We start from the raw sequence: 13,242 nt of genomic DNA on the forward strand, positions 1-13,242 counted from the left end.
TGATGATGCGGAAGCGGGACGGGTACCGCGGAGGCCTCACCATAGAGAGCAGCAGCGCGAACGGTCGCGGCAGGGCCGCGCCTTCCCCGCCTCTCTATGGTACCGCTCACTTCCGGGCAGCCGCGGAGGGGACAGCGCGCCTCCATTGGCTGGGGGCGGTGGGGCGGGGGCACGCTGTGGCGGATGGGCGGGGTTATGCTAATCACAGCGCTGTCCCGACTCACGATTGGCCTGTGTGAATGAGGGGCGGGGCCTGGCGTTGAGGGGCGGGGCTTGGCGGCGGCACCGGCGCTGGGCCGGGGGGACACGTGTTGGGACCGGGGGGCACCGGGACCGCGACATCCAGAGAACTGGGGCCGGGGGGGCTGCGGCAGCCGTGTCCCGCAGGCCCCTGCTCCAGCCCTGGGCGAGTGAGGGCCGCGGGGCCTCTCGGGCCGGGCGCGGGGCCCCTCCGGAGCTCGGGTTAGGAGGTCTCAGTGCTGGCGCTCCGGGGCAGTTGACACCCCCCGACTCCCTCCGACCCCACCGAACCTGGCCTGGCCGTAAGCGCCGAGGCCGCCGGCCCTGCCCTCGAGGCGTTTCCGCCTCGCCGGGGCCGGTACATAAAGCCCGGCCCCGCTGCGCTGCGGCCGCGGCGATGGCAGCGGGACGAGCCCCGCTCGGTGGGTGCCGGGCTCCGGGGAAGGGCTGTGGTGGCCCCTGGCAGGTGTCAGCTCTCTCTGCCTCACGCCTTCCCTGTCGTTCTCCCCTGCAGGGCTGCGGCGGTGGCTGTCCTCGCCCGCCCCGGCGCCGCGGGTCTGCGTGGTGGGCAGCGGCCCCGCCGGCTTCTACACGGCTCAGCACATCCTCAAGGTACCGGGGGGAGGGCCGGGACCTGCAGCTGAGGGAGGGAGCTGGTGGTGCCTGGCTCTCAGGGAGCTGGGCAGTGGTTTGGTGGGGTCGCGACCCTGCCCCAGCCAGGTCTGTGTTGTTGGGGGGCTGCTCGGGGCAGCCCAGACCCCACAGCATCCTTCTGGGCCCCTTTGGCTGGGGCTGCCTCCATCCCTGCCCTGACCCTGGGCCGTCCTCACCAGACCCACGTTGGTTGCTGCGAGTTCATCCCAAGTGATTTTTCTAGAATCAAATAAGCAGCAGGGATCTGCCTCGCCGGGAGCTGTTGTCACCCAGCAGGTGTGACATTAACCGTGTGTTAAAAGTGGATGTGTGGGACCTGCTCTCCTCCCTCCTCCTCACCCAGCTGAATTAAGACACGTGGGTGATGCTTTACCTGGTGTCAGTGCTCTGGGCGCTCAGGTCTGCTGGGAAATGAGACCTGAGCACAGCACTGGGCTGCTGGCACCCACCAGAGATGCAGCAGCTTAACCCCATCATTAAACCGTGCTGTGTTGTCTCTGGTACGTGTTGGAAAATAGCTGCTACTAAGCCTCAGGGACAAATTTCAGGGCTGCTTAATCTCCGGGAAGAGGCTGACTCAAAATACAAGATAACAAAAGCCCTGCAGCCAAACATCTGTCTAAAGCTCCGACCCTGATGTGACTCAGCCCCGGGGGATCTCAGGGCATGGGCATCTCTGCTGGGGACTGGCAGATGTCTGGAAGGTTCCCCAGCACCCAGAGTGTTGCACTGGGTCCTTCCCACGTGGTCTGGGGGCTCTTTTGATCAGCCCCCTCTGGGTACTGGACAGGCACCAGGTTAGTGTGGAAGAGGGGGTGGGTAGGGCAATGGAGCCCTCTCGAGATGTACTTGATGGTGGTTGGGGTCACTCTCTGCCCCACACCTTGGGATCTGAGCTGGCAGTAACAAGCACACCATCATCCTGTGCATGGAAAAGTCTGGAAGAGGCTGTTTCTGGCTGTAGGATTGTGGTGCAGCCCTCCCTCCTGCCCCATGTTTCCCCCAGCAGCAGATGAACGTTGCTGAGCTCCTGTGACCTTTCTGTCCTCATCCCATAACTGTGACTTTCTTCTCCCACAGCACCATGGCGGGGCCCAGGTGGACATCTACGAGAAGCTGCCCGTTCCCTTCGGGCTCGTCCGTTTTGGGGTGGCCCCAGACCACCCAGAAGTGAAGGTTGGTGCTCCCTCCCCTTGCCCGTGTGATGACAGTGGTGGGTGCAGGCGAGGCAGTCGCTGTCCCCAGGCTGTGGTGTGGAGCTGTCACACTTGGAGAGGCCCAGATCTCCTCCTTCTCCGTGCTGAGGCCTTGGCCTGGTGATATGGGATGCCTGGGATATCTGGCATCTGGACAGCGGGTCAAAAACAGTGGCTTGTGGTGGGAAGTGCTGCTCCCAGTGCTGGTCAGCCTGGCCTAGAGCAAGGCCAAGGAAAACCTCGATGGGCTTCTTTGTACCTGGACACTATGCCAGCAGGATCTTGCCTGCTCATTGCTGCTGCTGTTTGCCCTTCCTTAATCTGTACTTTTTCTGGGAACACACAGATCTGCTGTTGGGGGTGGTGGAACTGGGCTGTAGGTGCTCACCTGGGCAGTGAGTTGTACTCAAGGTGTCTGCTGTGTCTGACCTGGGGTGGAGGTGGTTGGAGGGGTGGGACACAGGAGATCCAGACACGGGAGATCCAGACACAGCAATATCTTGCAGTGGTTTCCTCTAATCTCTGGAGATCCTAAGACCAAAATGCCTGGACCCCTTTGGGCTGAGAGAGGCAGAGTGGACCTAACAGATGTGGGCTTGGGTCTGTGGTATCTGTCCTGTCTCCAGGCTGAATCCAGCTGGAGCTGCAGGGGGAGAAGTGGTGGTTTTGCTGGGTAGCCCAAATTACTCAGAAGAAAAGGCTCTGGATGCCATCTTGCCCTCATCCTTTCTTGAGGAGGTGGTTTTCGGGAAGGGTTGAGATGAGAGGCTGGCCGAGGGGGCTGGTGGGCAGCACCCTGGATGGAAGGTGGTGCTGGTGGGGCTCCCTTGCAAGCCTCACCTTTGGGAAGGAGTTTTCCCCTGCAGTGGGGTTTATCCCGAGGGGCTGAAGGCACTGAAAGGGTCCTGTCCTCCCCAGGCGGGTGTAAAAAATGGATTTTCCTTTCCGAAGAGGGCAGTGCAGAGAGTGCCAAGTCACAGCTGTGCTTATCTCCCTGTGACTTATCTTTGGCTGTTGGTAGATAAGAGTCTCAGAATAACCAACCGAGGCAGAGAGAAGCATCTCAAGGCTGGGAGGGGATGGGAACGGGGATCTCGTGTCAGCAATAGACCTTGGCCCCAGCTGTGGCTTGGACATAACTCCAGGTTCTCTGATCTTTGCAGAACGTGATCAACACCTTCACGCAGACGGCGCACTCGGGGCGCTGTGCCTACTACGGGAATGTCACCGTGGGCAGGGACGTCACGGTGCCGGAGCTGCGGCAGGCGTACCACGCCGTGGTGCTGGTGGGTACCTGGGCTGCCTTGGTGTCCCAGAAATCACAGAGAAGGTCTGCAGATCCCTGCTGCCATCTCGGGAAGAGGATTTGCGTTTCTGGGTGCTTTATTAGCATGGGAGACTCTTCCCAGCTTCGGGACAGCTCAGATGCTCCAAGGCTCGTCCAAAGCCTTGCATGTGCTAGAGCGTGGCATCTAGTGCAGGTCTCTGAAACCTCTTCCCTGCGCTGGCCAATGCCTGTTTCAGCCCAGCATGGATTTGTTCCTCTTGCTCAGTCCTCATCTTGTCATGCTCTGCTTTGCCCCAGGGAGGTCAACTTTGGCCCTGGAGCCCAGGGGGATGGGATGGATGAAGCCCCTGTGCCTGGGCTGTGTTTAGCCCTTCCCCTGACTATCCCAGCCTTTGGGAAGGGTTGGCAGCCGTCCAGTGTCCCCAGCAGCAGCTGAGTTTGTGTTTTGGTATCAGACCCTGCACACAGTGACATCTCTGACTGTGTCTGCTCCCTCCCCAGAGTTATGGTGCTGAAGACAACCGGGTCCTGGGGATCCCAGGGGAGAACCTCTCCGGTGTGTATTCGGCCCGAGCATTTGTGGGCTGGTACAACGGGCTGCCTGAGAACCGAGACGTGAGTACAGCCGTGTGCTTCCCTGCCCTTCCTCCCATCCTTCCTCCCATCCCAGCAGACATTCAGCTCCAGATTAAGTCCTGAAAGGCCTGCAATTGGAAAAGATTAGCAGGAACCATGTTAAATCCTTCTTAGATGGTAGAAATGTGAACAATTTGCACATCAGTGAGAGCGGATTAGCTGGCTCTGTACGTTGGCAGCATATTTTGGCTGGGCCAGATGGGAACCTGGAGGGGTGATGCTCTGCATCCTGAGGAGGCTTTTTGGCCAAGACACCTCCTGCTCCCAGAGATGCCATTGCAGGAAGAACGGGGAGAGGGATCAGCCAGAAGCATCTGTGTTGCTGTGTCTGGTGTGGAGTTTCCCCATCTGCATCGCCTCTGTCTGGAACAAAGAGGGGTGGAAGGGAATTTGGGTGGTGGGAGCAGGTCTGAGGGGCTGTACATCATGGAGGCCGTGTGGATTCACTCACAGCTGGGTCTTTCTCTCCCCACAGCTGAAGCCTGACCTGAGCTGTGAGACAGCGCTGATTCTGGGTCATGGCAACGTGGCGCTGGACATTGCCCGGATCCTCCTGTCCCCACTGCAACTCCTCAGGGTGAGTGATGGGTGCTCTGCACCATGAAGGCAGCCCAGGGCCCAAATCCTCTCCCTGCTGGAGTTCCCACCCATCTCAGCAAAACCTCAAACTACTCTGTCTTTGGGATCTTTCCCAGGGAAGGCTGTTGCCTCTTGGCTGCACCCATGGATTCACGGTCTGTAGGGGAGTGATCCAAGGCTGTGGCCATGCCTTGGATAATGCTGCAGAGCTCTCTGGATTGCTCTGCTGGTATGCAAAAAGTTGGAAATTGAGCTTCATCCCTTCCTTTTCTATGAGAAGCAAAGGGGATGTGTTTTTTTAATACTGATGCTGAGGGCAGCAGCCTGCTTTCTGCTGGTGGCACTGGGCACACTGGTGGCTGGTCCAAGCTGGTGGACTTCTCCCCTACAGACAGCTGGGAGCTGGTGTGCACCAGCTGCTCCACAGAGCTGCTGACCCAGATGTTGGCAGCAAAGGTTTTCCCTCCTGGAGAAATGCCACGAGGTTTGTTACAGCTGTGCAACAACTGCCTGTATTATTATCTAAATTAAATTAAAAAAAAACCCTAAACTTGGAGGCAGTGGAACCAGTGGCTGAAGCCAGCTGGGAGCAGTGCTGCAAAGGACCTGGCACTGGAAACGACTGCCAGGGTGGGCAGGCAGTTTCCTTTTAAGAATATTGGTCTGGAATGGTTTATCCTGGTGTCCCTCCCATCATATTTTCTCTGGAAAAGATCTTGCAATCTAGATACACACACACACACACATAATTAAAACAGACACAGGGTTGCTGCAAGGTGCCAGTGCCAGGTGAGCCCTGACCGTGCTCGTGCTTGTGCTGGAGCTGCCTGGGGCAAGCAGGTGGTGATTTGAGCTGTGGTTTGCAGCAGGTTTCATCCACAGCCTGTATGCCTGGGAAGTCACCCAACAGCATCTGCAGGCACCTCAGAATCAAGATCACTGGAAGGCTTTGCTCTGTTAGCCCCAAGGTGAACCTGCCTGGGTGGATCCCCCGAGGCAGTCTCACGGGGTGCTGGCTCGTTACCTCTGGTGCATTATGGCCTCGGAAAGAACATTCAGTGATGAGGGACCAGCTGTGCAAATAGCTCTGTGCAAAGGGAGATGACTTGTTTTCTGTCCTCTCCCAGGCTCTCTGCATGCACAGCCAGCTTTTCTGCTGATTTTTCACCTTCAGAGGCTGTGCCTTCCCCCCAGCTCCCTCCAGATCTGCCCTCATCCCCCTCTCCCGAATCTGTTTTTCAGAAGACAGACATCACTGACAGCTCCCTGGCAGCTCTTGCCTGCAGCAAGGTGAAGCGTGTCTGGCTAGTTGGGAGGAGGGGACCTCTCCAAGTTGCTTTCACTATCAAGGTGAGGCTGGGGGTGCTGCAGGGCAGCTGTTTCCCAGTGTTGAGCCCCAGACTGCCCATCCCAGTTGGGGAGAGGTGGTTTGGGGGTGGGAGTGGAACCCAGGCATCTTCCTTCCTGCACCCATTCCCTGGCTTCCAGCCCAGAGTGCTGGGGAAGGGGGCCTGGGGCTGTCGGGTGACCTCCCTGTTCTGGAGGTAACATCTTCCTGCCTGCAATTCCCAGGAGCTGCGGGAGATGATAAACCTTCCTGGTGCCAGAGCTGTCCTGGACCCTGCTGACTTCACAGGCCTCGAAAGTGCTGTTAAAGGTGAGGGAAGTGTGCCACGCTCCTCCAGGCAGGGACTCAGCTTGGCAGACAAGCATCCAGGAGTGATCTGGAGATGTTCAGGTGTACGTCAGAGAACCTCTTGTCCTGTGCTTAATGCCTGGCACATAAAAGCTTGGTGACCATGGTGTGTCTCGTTCTCAGAGTGCTGGGAGGCACCAAGAGAAGGGAACAGCCTGTTTCCCTCTTTGTGCAGCCACTTTGCTACATGGGAATGGTGGTTACCCTCTGAGTGATGAGGGCATGAGGTTCAGGAGGGCTGAGGGGACCTCGCAGGGGAGATCGCAAGGCTGTTGATTTAAGAGCTTCCTGTAGAACTAAAAGGAAATCACTGAGTTCAAGGGTGTCCAGAGACCTGCTCTTCTCCACAGGCTGCTGCCTCTGAGCACCAGCAAGACAGGAAAATTGCAGGATTTGTTTTGTGTGTCCCACTGGCCTCAAGCCTCAGGGGCTCTTCTGGTCACTTTGACTTGCAGTTTGTCATCTCAAAGGCGTTGGACTCCCATCGACGTGACAGACTCACATACCGAGACTGCCTTGATGTGGCCTTGGCTCTGTGCTGTGTCCCGAGGGGCTTTTGCTGATTCCTGTCATGAAGATCTCTCTTTTTCCTCTTAGATGCTCCCAGGCCCAGGAAGCGACTGACTGAGCTGATGATCAAAACAGCCCTGGAGAAGCCCAGGGAGAAGCCAGTGGAGGCCCAGGCAGCACAGGCAGCAGCGCCTCGGGAGTGGGGTCTGAAGTTCCAGCGCAGCCCCCAGGAAGTGCTGCCCACCCCTGATGGGAAGAGGGCGAGGGGTGTCCGCATGGCCCTGACCCGCCTGGAGGTACAGGCTCAGGGGGGCTGGCATGTCCCTGGGAGGCTGCAGGGATGGAGCAGGACACTGTTGCATCCCTCAGGAGTCTCTCCAAAGACAGCTTTGCGTTCCTGTCTGACTGGAGTGGCTGCTGGCAGGCTCTGAGGCAATCTGGTATCACCGAGAGCTTCCCCTTCCAAAGGGAACAGCAGAACAGCCTTTAGCAAATACCCAGGGATCAAAGATGCCAAAGAGGACTTGAGCAGTCTGCTGTTCTGCAGGGGTGACTGTGGGGATCAGCAGCCTCTTCCTCCTTCTCTCAGGGCTCAGGTGACTCTGCCAGAGCCATCCCCACTGGAGAGGTGGAGGAGCTGGAGTGTGGGCTGGTGCTCAGCAGCATCGGGTACCGGAGCCTGCCGCTGGACCCGGCCGTGCCCTTCGACACCCAGCGTGGCATCATCCCCAACAGCTCGGGCAGAGTGGAGGGTGTCCCAGGTCTGTATCCGCAGGGATTTGCGTGGGGCATGTCGAGTGCAGCTGGTGGGTTGGGGGCTTTGGGGTTGGAAGCTCCGTTCACCAAGGGCACGGATACAAGGCAGCTGCACACCTTGGAGAGTGGAAACTGGGGAAATGAGCTGCCTCTCTCAGGGGTTAAGAGCTGGCCCATCCCCAGCTCATGTTAGGGGTGTCTGGTTTAGCGCAGGGGGGTTTTACTGGGCCCTGGATCCTGTTACTAAAGCGACACAGCCCATATGGCTGATTAGAGCTGGTCTGCAGGTACACAAAGTGCTGTGACAGCACCGTCCAAGGGTCTGTTCCCACTGCCGAGGTGGGGAACAGGACAAGGACTTGCAGCCAGGAGGGTCCATGGCTATGTGCTGACCTGAGCCTGGCTGCCTCATGTGCCCTTGCAGGTCTGTACTGCAGCGGGTGGGTGAAGAGAGGACCCACGGGCGTGATCATCACCACCATGAACGACAGCTTTGACACTGCCCAGTCTGTGCTGGAGGATCTCCAGGGGGGTGTGCTGGACATGTCCCCCTCCAGAGAAGGCTTTGGGGCTGTGGAGAGCATCCTGCGCAGCCGAGGTCAGTGTGGGGCAGCCAGCAGGAAGGTACAGTGCAGCCAAACTGCTCCTGGATCTGGGTATCCTGGGGCAGCGAGTCCTGCAAGCCACTTATAGGAGCAGAGTCTGAACCGTGGGAATATGTTTTGCTGCTGTTTCAATGTTCCAAAGCCCAGGGAAAGCAGGACTTGAATTCCCTCACACTGTGTCATTGCTAAGGTTAATGACCACTTTCTGGGAAGGGCCATTAAAAGCAGCGCAGACCTTGGGTAAAATGTCACTGTCAGCTGCCGAGACAGTGAGCTATTGCTCTTGAGTGGTTTTCCTAGTAATCCTTCCAAGCAAGTTAGAGAAAAGATTAAAATGCCCATGAGAGTAATTTGCTGTAGCTGTGTTTAAAGACATTCAATTAAAGTGTGTGTGTGTGTGTTTTGCCTCTTAAACTGGCTGAGGTTTAACAGTGAACTGGAAGCATTTTGTCCCCTGAGGTGGTTCCATGCTCGCCGTTGTTACAGCTCGCAAAGGTTGACTGGAACCTACCATCCCTCTCCTCCCAGCGTTAGAAACTACTTCTTCTTTGTGAGGTTGAGGTCAGAAAAGGGCAGGTTTGCTGGCACATCAGGTCCCTGCCAATGGGGAGGTGAGGCTGAGCTTGTATTCACCTGGTTAAGTTCTCTCTCCCATCTGTCGCTTTCACCTCAGGGGTCCGTCCTGTTTCCTTCTCGGACTGGGAGAAGATCGATGCTGCTGAAGTGGCAAGAGGCAAAGCTGCTGGCAAACCCCGAGAGAAGATCGTGGATCCTGCAGAGATGCTGCGGCTGATCGGTCACTAGGGCAGCAGTGGTGGGAATGTGGCACTGCTCCAGTGGAGCCGTCCTGGGGCAACACCAGCGGGTCGTGAGCAGAGCCTGGGAGCACAGGGCTTGTGCCCAGGGCTGGTGGCCACTCTGGTGACACTGAGGCCTCTCTGGTACGATGAACTCTGGGTTCCCAAAGTGAATGTCCTCAAGACATGAGGCTGCTGGCTGGCCCTGCGTCCCTGCAGCAGGGCTGCCATTCCTGGGGGTGATACCTGTTGTTTGAGTCCTTGCAACATTAATGAATCATGCAGTGCAGGTGAGGGGAGGTGTGTGTGCACCTGGAGGAGTCCTGCCAGCCACTTTCCCCACAGCAAGTCGCACGGAGACGTTTCCCTGTGTCATGCTGCCTCCCCTTTAAGCCACAAGCCAAATGGCTTCATTGCCTTGTAATTTGTGCCAGAGCAGGCATCTTTTAATGATAATTGTTTTTTAAATAAACCCTTCCAGGGAAGCCAAATTGGACCTCCTGCTTGAGTCTGGCTTCTTTGTCTGTGACTGCCTTAACCTGGGAACAGCCAGCCCAGCACTGCGGCTGCTGTGACATGTCCCAAGGCAAGGCAGCTCCACACAGGGAGGGACCAGGTGCCCTCCGCTTGTTGTGAGCTCTGTGCAGGCAGAAAAGGGCATTAATTTGCTTTCTGCCTCCTACAGTTAAACCCCGACAGAGCCTGGGTTCTGTCCTATGGGGTGGATTGGGATAACAACCATGTAATTGCCTTGTTCCGGATCATGAGGGATCCTGTGTCCATCAGTACCTGCCAGCGCTGACTGGTGCAAGCAGTGCCTTGAGCCCTTTCACTCTGTTCACTGGTGGAGTTATTTTTTTGGCCTGTGTGTTTTGAAGCTTATTAAATGCTTCTCTTAGCCCAGATTGACTACGGTGACGGTGTCAGGTTTTAAGCCAGATTACAAACCGTGAGCTGTAATCTCCTCTTTATCCGTGGCGCAGGGGCAGCGTCAGCAGGGCCCCCTTGCCTGGCTGTCCCCAACCCCCCCGTGCTCCCTGCCAGAGTGCTGCAGGATTGCAACCCCTCCTCTCTGACCTGTGTAAATGATGACAGCAGCAGTGGCTCTGTGGTGGAGGCAGAGGGAAAACTGAGCCAGGGCAGCCAACGGTGGTTTGTCCACACTCAACCTCCATCTCAGCCCAGCCCTCTCCCAGGGCAGAGGACTTGCCCACAGGGCACTGTATTCCCACCCCATTGTTGTCCCAGCCTTAAGGAAGGGAGATCTCTGACTTCTATTTTTGCCTCTTTTTCTCCTATCCTTTTCTATTTAAATCTCATTTGCAAGCTCATTAAGAAACTCGGGAAATGTGATACTGGGAACTCGTACGCAAACGAGCAATAAAGCTTTTGTGGAACAGCTGCTTGTGTGATGTGGCTCTCGTTACGTCTCATGGCTGATGCAGCCTTAACGCTGAACTCTTGAGTGGGAGATTACATCAGCTCTGGGTTTTGAGGTGAATCAGAGCTTTGGGAGGGGGGTGTGGAGGTGAGGAGGCTGCACCCAGTGTAGGGAGCAGCCATTTGGGTTGACAGCCCAGCCAGAAATGTGATGGTGAAGGGGTTGTTGTGGCTTCATCAAATCTGAAGGTTTTGGGAAGAGATGAGCTGGCTCTTCCGGAGGGTTTTCTTCCACGTCGCCTTGAATGTTGATGTCAGGGTGCTTTTGTAGCTGTGGTAAAGGCCACTGTGCTCCTGCTGAGCAGAGCAAGCGGCTGCTCCCAAACTGAGGATGCTTCAGGGTAGTTTTTGGGCTGTGGTAACAGATTAAGGGGAGTGTCTGTCCTTGCTGAGCTCAGTGACCTTGCTCAACCCTGAACTTGGCCAAGGCCCTGGGGTTAATGCTGATCTGTGGGAAAGCCATGGGATGATGAAGGTCAGTGAAGGGCAGGGATGGGGGACTGAGCCTCATGGGCAAAGAAGGGATCACTGCGATCATGTAAGTCCTTATTCAAGACCTCCAGCTCCCTCTTCCTCTGCTGCCTGTGCCCCCAGGCCGCAGCCAGGTGTCCCGCTGCCTCCTTCCTCCCCATCCCTGCCCCTGCTTTCCATCCTTCTCGAGAGAGACCGGGATGTGTCCGGTTTTGCCGGGAAGGTCCTTGTCCCCGGCCCGTGTCGTTAGGTGGCGCTGGGAGGCCGTACCGGGGAGCGGAGAGGCTGAGCGGGGATGGAGGGGTGACCTGGCACCTCCGGGGCTGGGGCGTCCCAGCTCTCCTGCTGCCTCCCCGGCTCCGGGCAGTCGGGCGGGTGGGTGGTCCTCGCAGGCTCCCGTTTCGCATTCGGGTTCTGCTTTTAGGCATAAATAACCTCGTGTTTGCTCCAGGTCTGTCCCCACCGCAGTGGTCCGAGGGGAGAGGGGGGCACCCCTGTCAGGCAGCCACCCCCTCGCCCTCTGCTCTCCTGAGCTGCCAGAGGAGCAGCTCCAAGGCCGTTTTCCGACACAGGTAAGGAGCTGTGAGTGACACTCGACTCCTGTTGGAAAGAGGCCTGAAACGCTGGAAGTTGTCGCTGCCAGCTCTTCATGTGGACTGCCCTGCTTGGATGAGTTATGGCTCAGCTTAGCTTTAATGAGGCTGCACAAAGCTGCTGGAGGTCAGCATCTGGTGAGCGATGGCCTCGAGAGCGGCTGGACGTGGCTGCACGGTCCCTCCCTGTGGCTCCCTGCCCCACATTCTCCTTGCTGTCTGTGTGCTGCTCTGCAAGGCAGCCAGGCTGGATATGGGGCAGAGAACTCGTCATCGCCGGGGTGATGGCACAGGTTCAGTCGGGTCTTTGCAACCTCCTCTTGCTGCTTTGCACTGCTGTGCCTCGGTTTTCTTTGTCTGAAGACTCTTTGCTGCCCTGAGACTTTTCATCCTGGGGAGACAGGTCTGAGACACCCCAGAAAGCTCCTGTTGATGCTGCATTTTCCAATTACTCCCAGAAGACAAGTGCAGAGCTCCCGCTGGCTTTGCTAGTAGGCTGCTTGATGAACTTGGCCTTTTCCAACGAGCGTTCAGAGTCCATGAAGTGGGAGATTTCCTGTGCTCTGGAATAAGGAAAAAAACCAGCTTGAGTTGGATCTCTGGCCCGGCACTGAGGAGCTGTGTTGCTATTTAAAAGCCAGCTCACGCGACCAGAAAAATGGTTGAAAAGACTTTTCCCCAGCGTGGCTAATACACGATTTTCCAGCCCCGTCCCCGGAGCCGGCGCGGCGCAGAGGCGGTGTCCGGCTTTACGCCGTCCCCTCGCCGCATGAAATCACCGAATTGCGGCACCCGCTGCCGGGGGCCGGGGCGAGTCCGTCTGCGCCGGGGCTTCGCCGGGAACAGATGGCTCCGGAGAGTGCTGACTTCAGCGTGTTGGCTGAGCACGGCATCGGCCCCTGCCTCTGACCACCCTCGCCGCTTGCTCTCCCGGGCATGTCTTCTCACACTTCATGTGCTCTTCCCTCCAGATCCATCCCCAGCCCCAGGCAGGGATGGAGGACAGGTTGAGGTACCAACCTCTGGGTCACTGGAGCGGGTTATGAGCCCCACTGCGCCCAGGGAGCCACTTCCCTCCTGGCATAACATCACCCTTTCACCCCAAGTAGCATCCTTGGCTCCAGATCCACCAGAGGCTCATGGTTTCCACTCCAAGTCTTGGAGATCCCAGGGTTCTGCACTCACCAAAGTCTGGCTGGTGGTCAGAGGATTGTGCTGGGTCAGGCAGTGGTGCTGTAAGTCCAGAGGTTTTCCCTCTACTTGGGATGAATTACTTTGGGAATTGGGGCTGCATGAGCTCAAGGTCAAGAGGGGAGCAGAGGTGGAGATGTAAACTCCCAGCAGCTACTTCCAGGAGTTATTTAGGGATATGACAGCAGCAAATAAAGTTGTTGGAGGGCGAAGGAAAGAAGCAACTTCCTCCCTTCTTGGGAAATTTCCATTTCCAGCAGCTTTGTCTGCCTCATCCCCAACCTCTGGGGCAGCCCTGCAGGCACACATCACCCCAAGGGGAGGAATTATCCCTGCAGGGATGAAACCATTCCTGTTTATTTTTGTTCCTTAATTACTCTGAGGGTAGGATGTGGTGACAGCAGAGCAGAGCTGTGCCAGACTGGAGCTGTGCCTGATATGTGCCAGGCATGTACTACCCATAGCACCATCCCCATGGTCTCTGTCCCACCCTTCTCCTTGCTCTGCTCCCTGCCTCGATTGCTTTTATGGCTGCTGGGATCCAAGATACGGGCCAGCTCTGTGTGGTTGTTTAAGCACCAAATTCCCGA

At 57.2% G+C, this 13,242-nt stretch overlaps 1 protein-coding gene across 2 annotated transcripts; it reads left to right on the plus strand.

Moving 5' to 3' along the window:
- The first annotated feature begins 354 nt into the window (after positions 1 to 354).
- Positions 355 to 10,353, plus strand: FDXR (ferredoxin reductase). 2 transcript variants are annotated; one of them, XR_003535614.1, is made up of 13 exons: positions 355 to 662; positions 755 to 852; positions 1,975 to 2,070; positions 3,254 to 3,376; positions 3,880 to 3,993; positions 4,490 to 4,591; positions 5,836 to 5,943; positions 6,166 to 6,250; positions 6,887 to 7,095; positions 7,389 to 7,560; positions 7,980 to 8,153; positions 8,834 to 9,081; positions 9,253 to 9,264. XR_003535614.1 is itself a non-coding variant. In XM_027691769.1 (12 exons), exons 1-12 carry the CDS (start codon positions 638 to 640, stop codon positions 8,962 to 8,964), a joined length of 1,437 nt encoding a protein of 478 aa, XP_027547570.1. In that variant the 5' UTR covers positions 355 to 637; the 3' UTR covers positions 8,965 to 10,353. The 2 variants fall into 2 exon arrangements, 1 of the variants encoding a protein (XP_027547570.1); XM_027691769.1 differs by having other exon boundaries at positions 8,834 to 10,353.
- The last annotated feature ends 2,889 nt before the right edge of the window (positions 10,354 to 13,242 follow it).

The sequence above is a fragment of the Neopelma chrysocephalum genome, unplaced genomic scaffold (assembly GCF_003984885.1).
Source record: "Neopelma chrysocephalum unplaced genomic scaffold, ASM398488v2 Primary Assembly neopelma1_84, whole genome shotgun sequence".
NCBI lineage: Eukaryota > Metazoa > Chordata > Aves > Passeriformes > Pipridae > Neopelma > Neopelma chrysocephalum.

Bases quoted from the DNA above. Each gene is read 5' to 3' on its own strand.
- FDXR (XM_027691769.1), top strand. From the start codon at position 638: ATGGCAGCGGGACGAGCCCCGCTCG. The intron at 7,561-7,979 runs GTCTGTATCCGC...GTGCCCTTGCAG, and splicing joins CAGAGTGGAGGGTGTCCCAG to GTCTGTACTGCAGCGGGTGG. The intron at 8,154-8,833 runs GTCAGTGTGGGG...CTTTCACCTCAG, and splicing joins GAGCATCCTGCGCAGCCGAG to GGGTCCGTCCTGTTTCCTTC.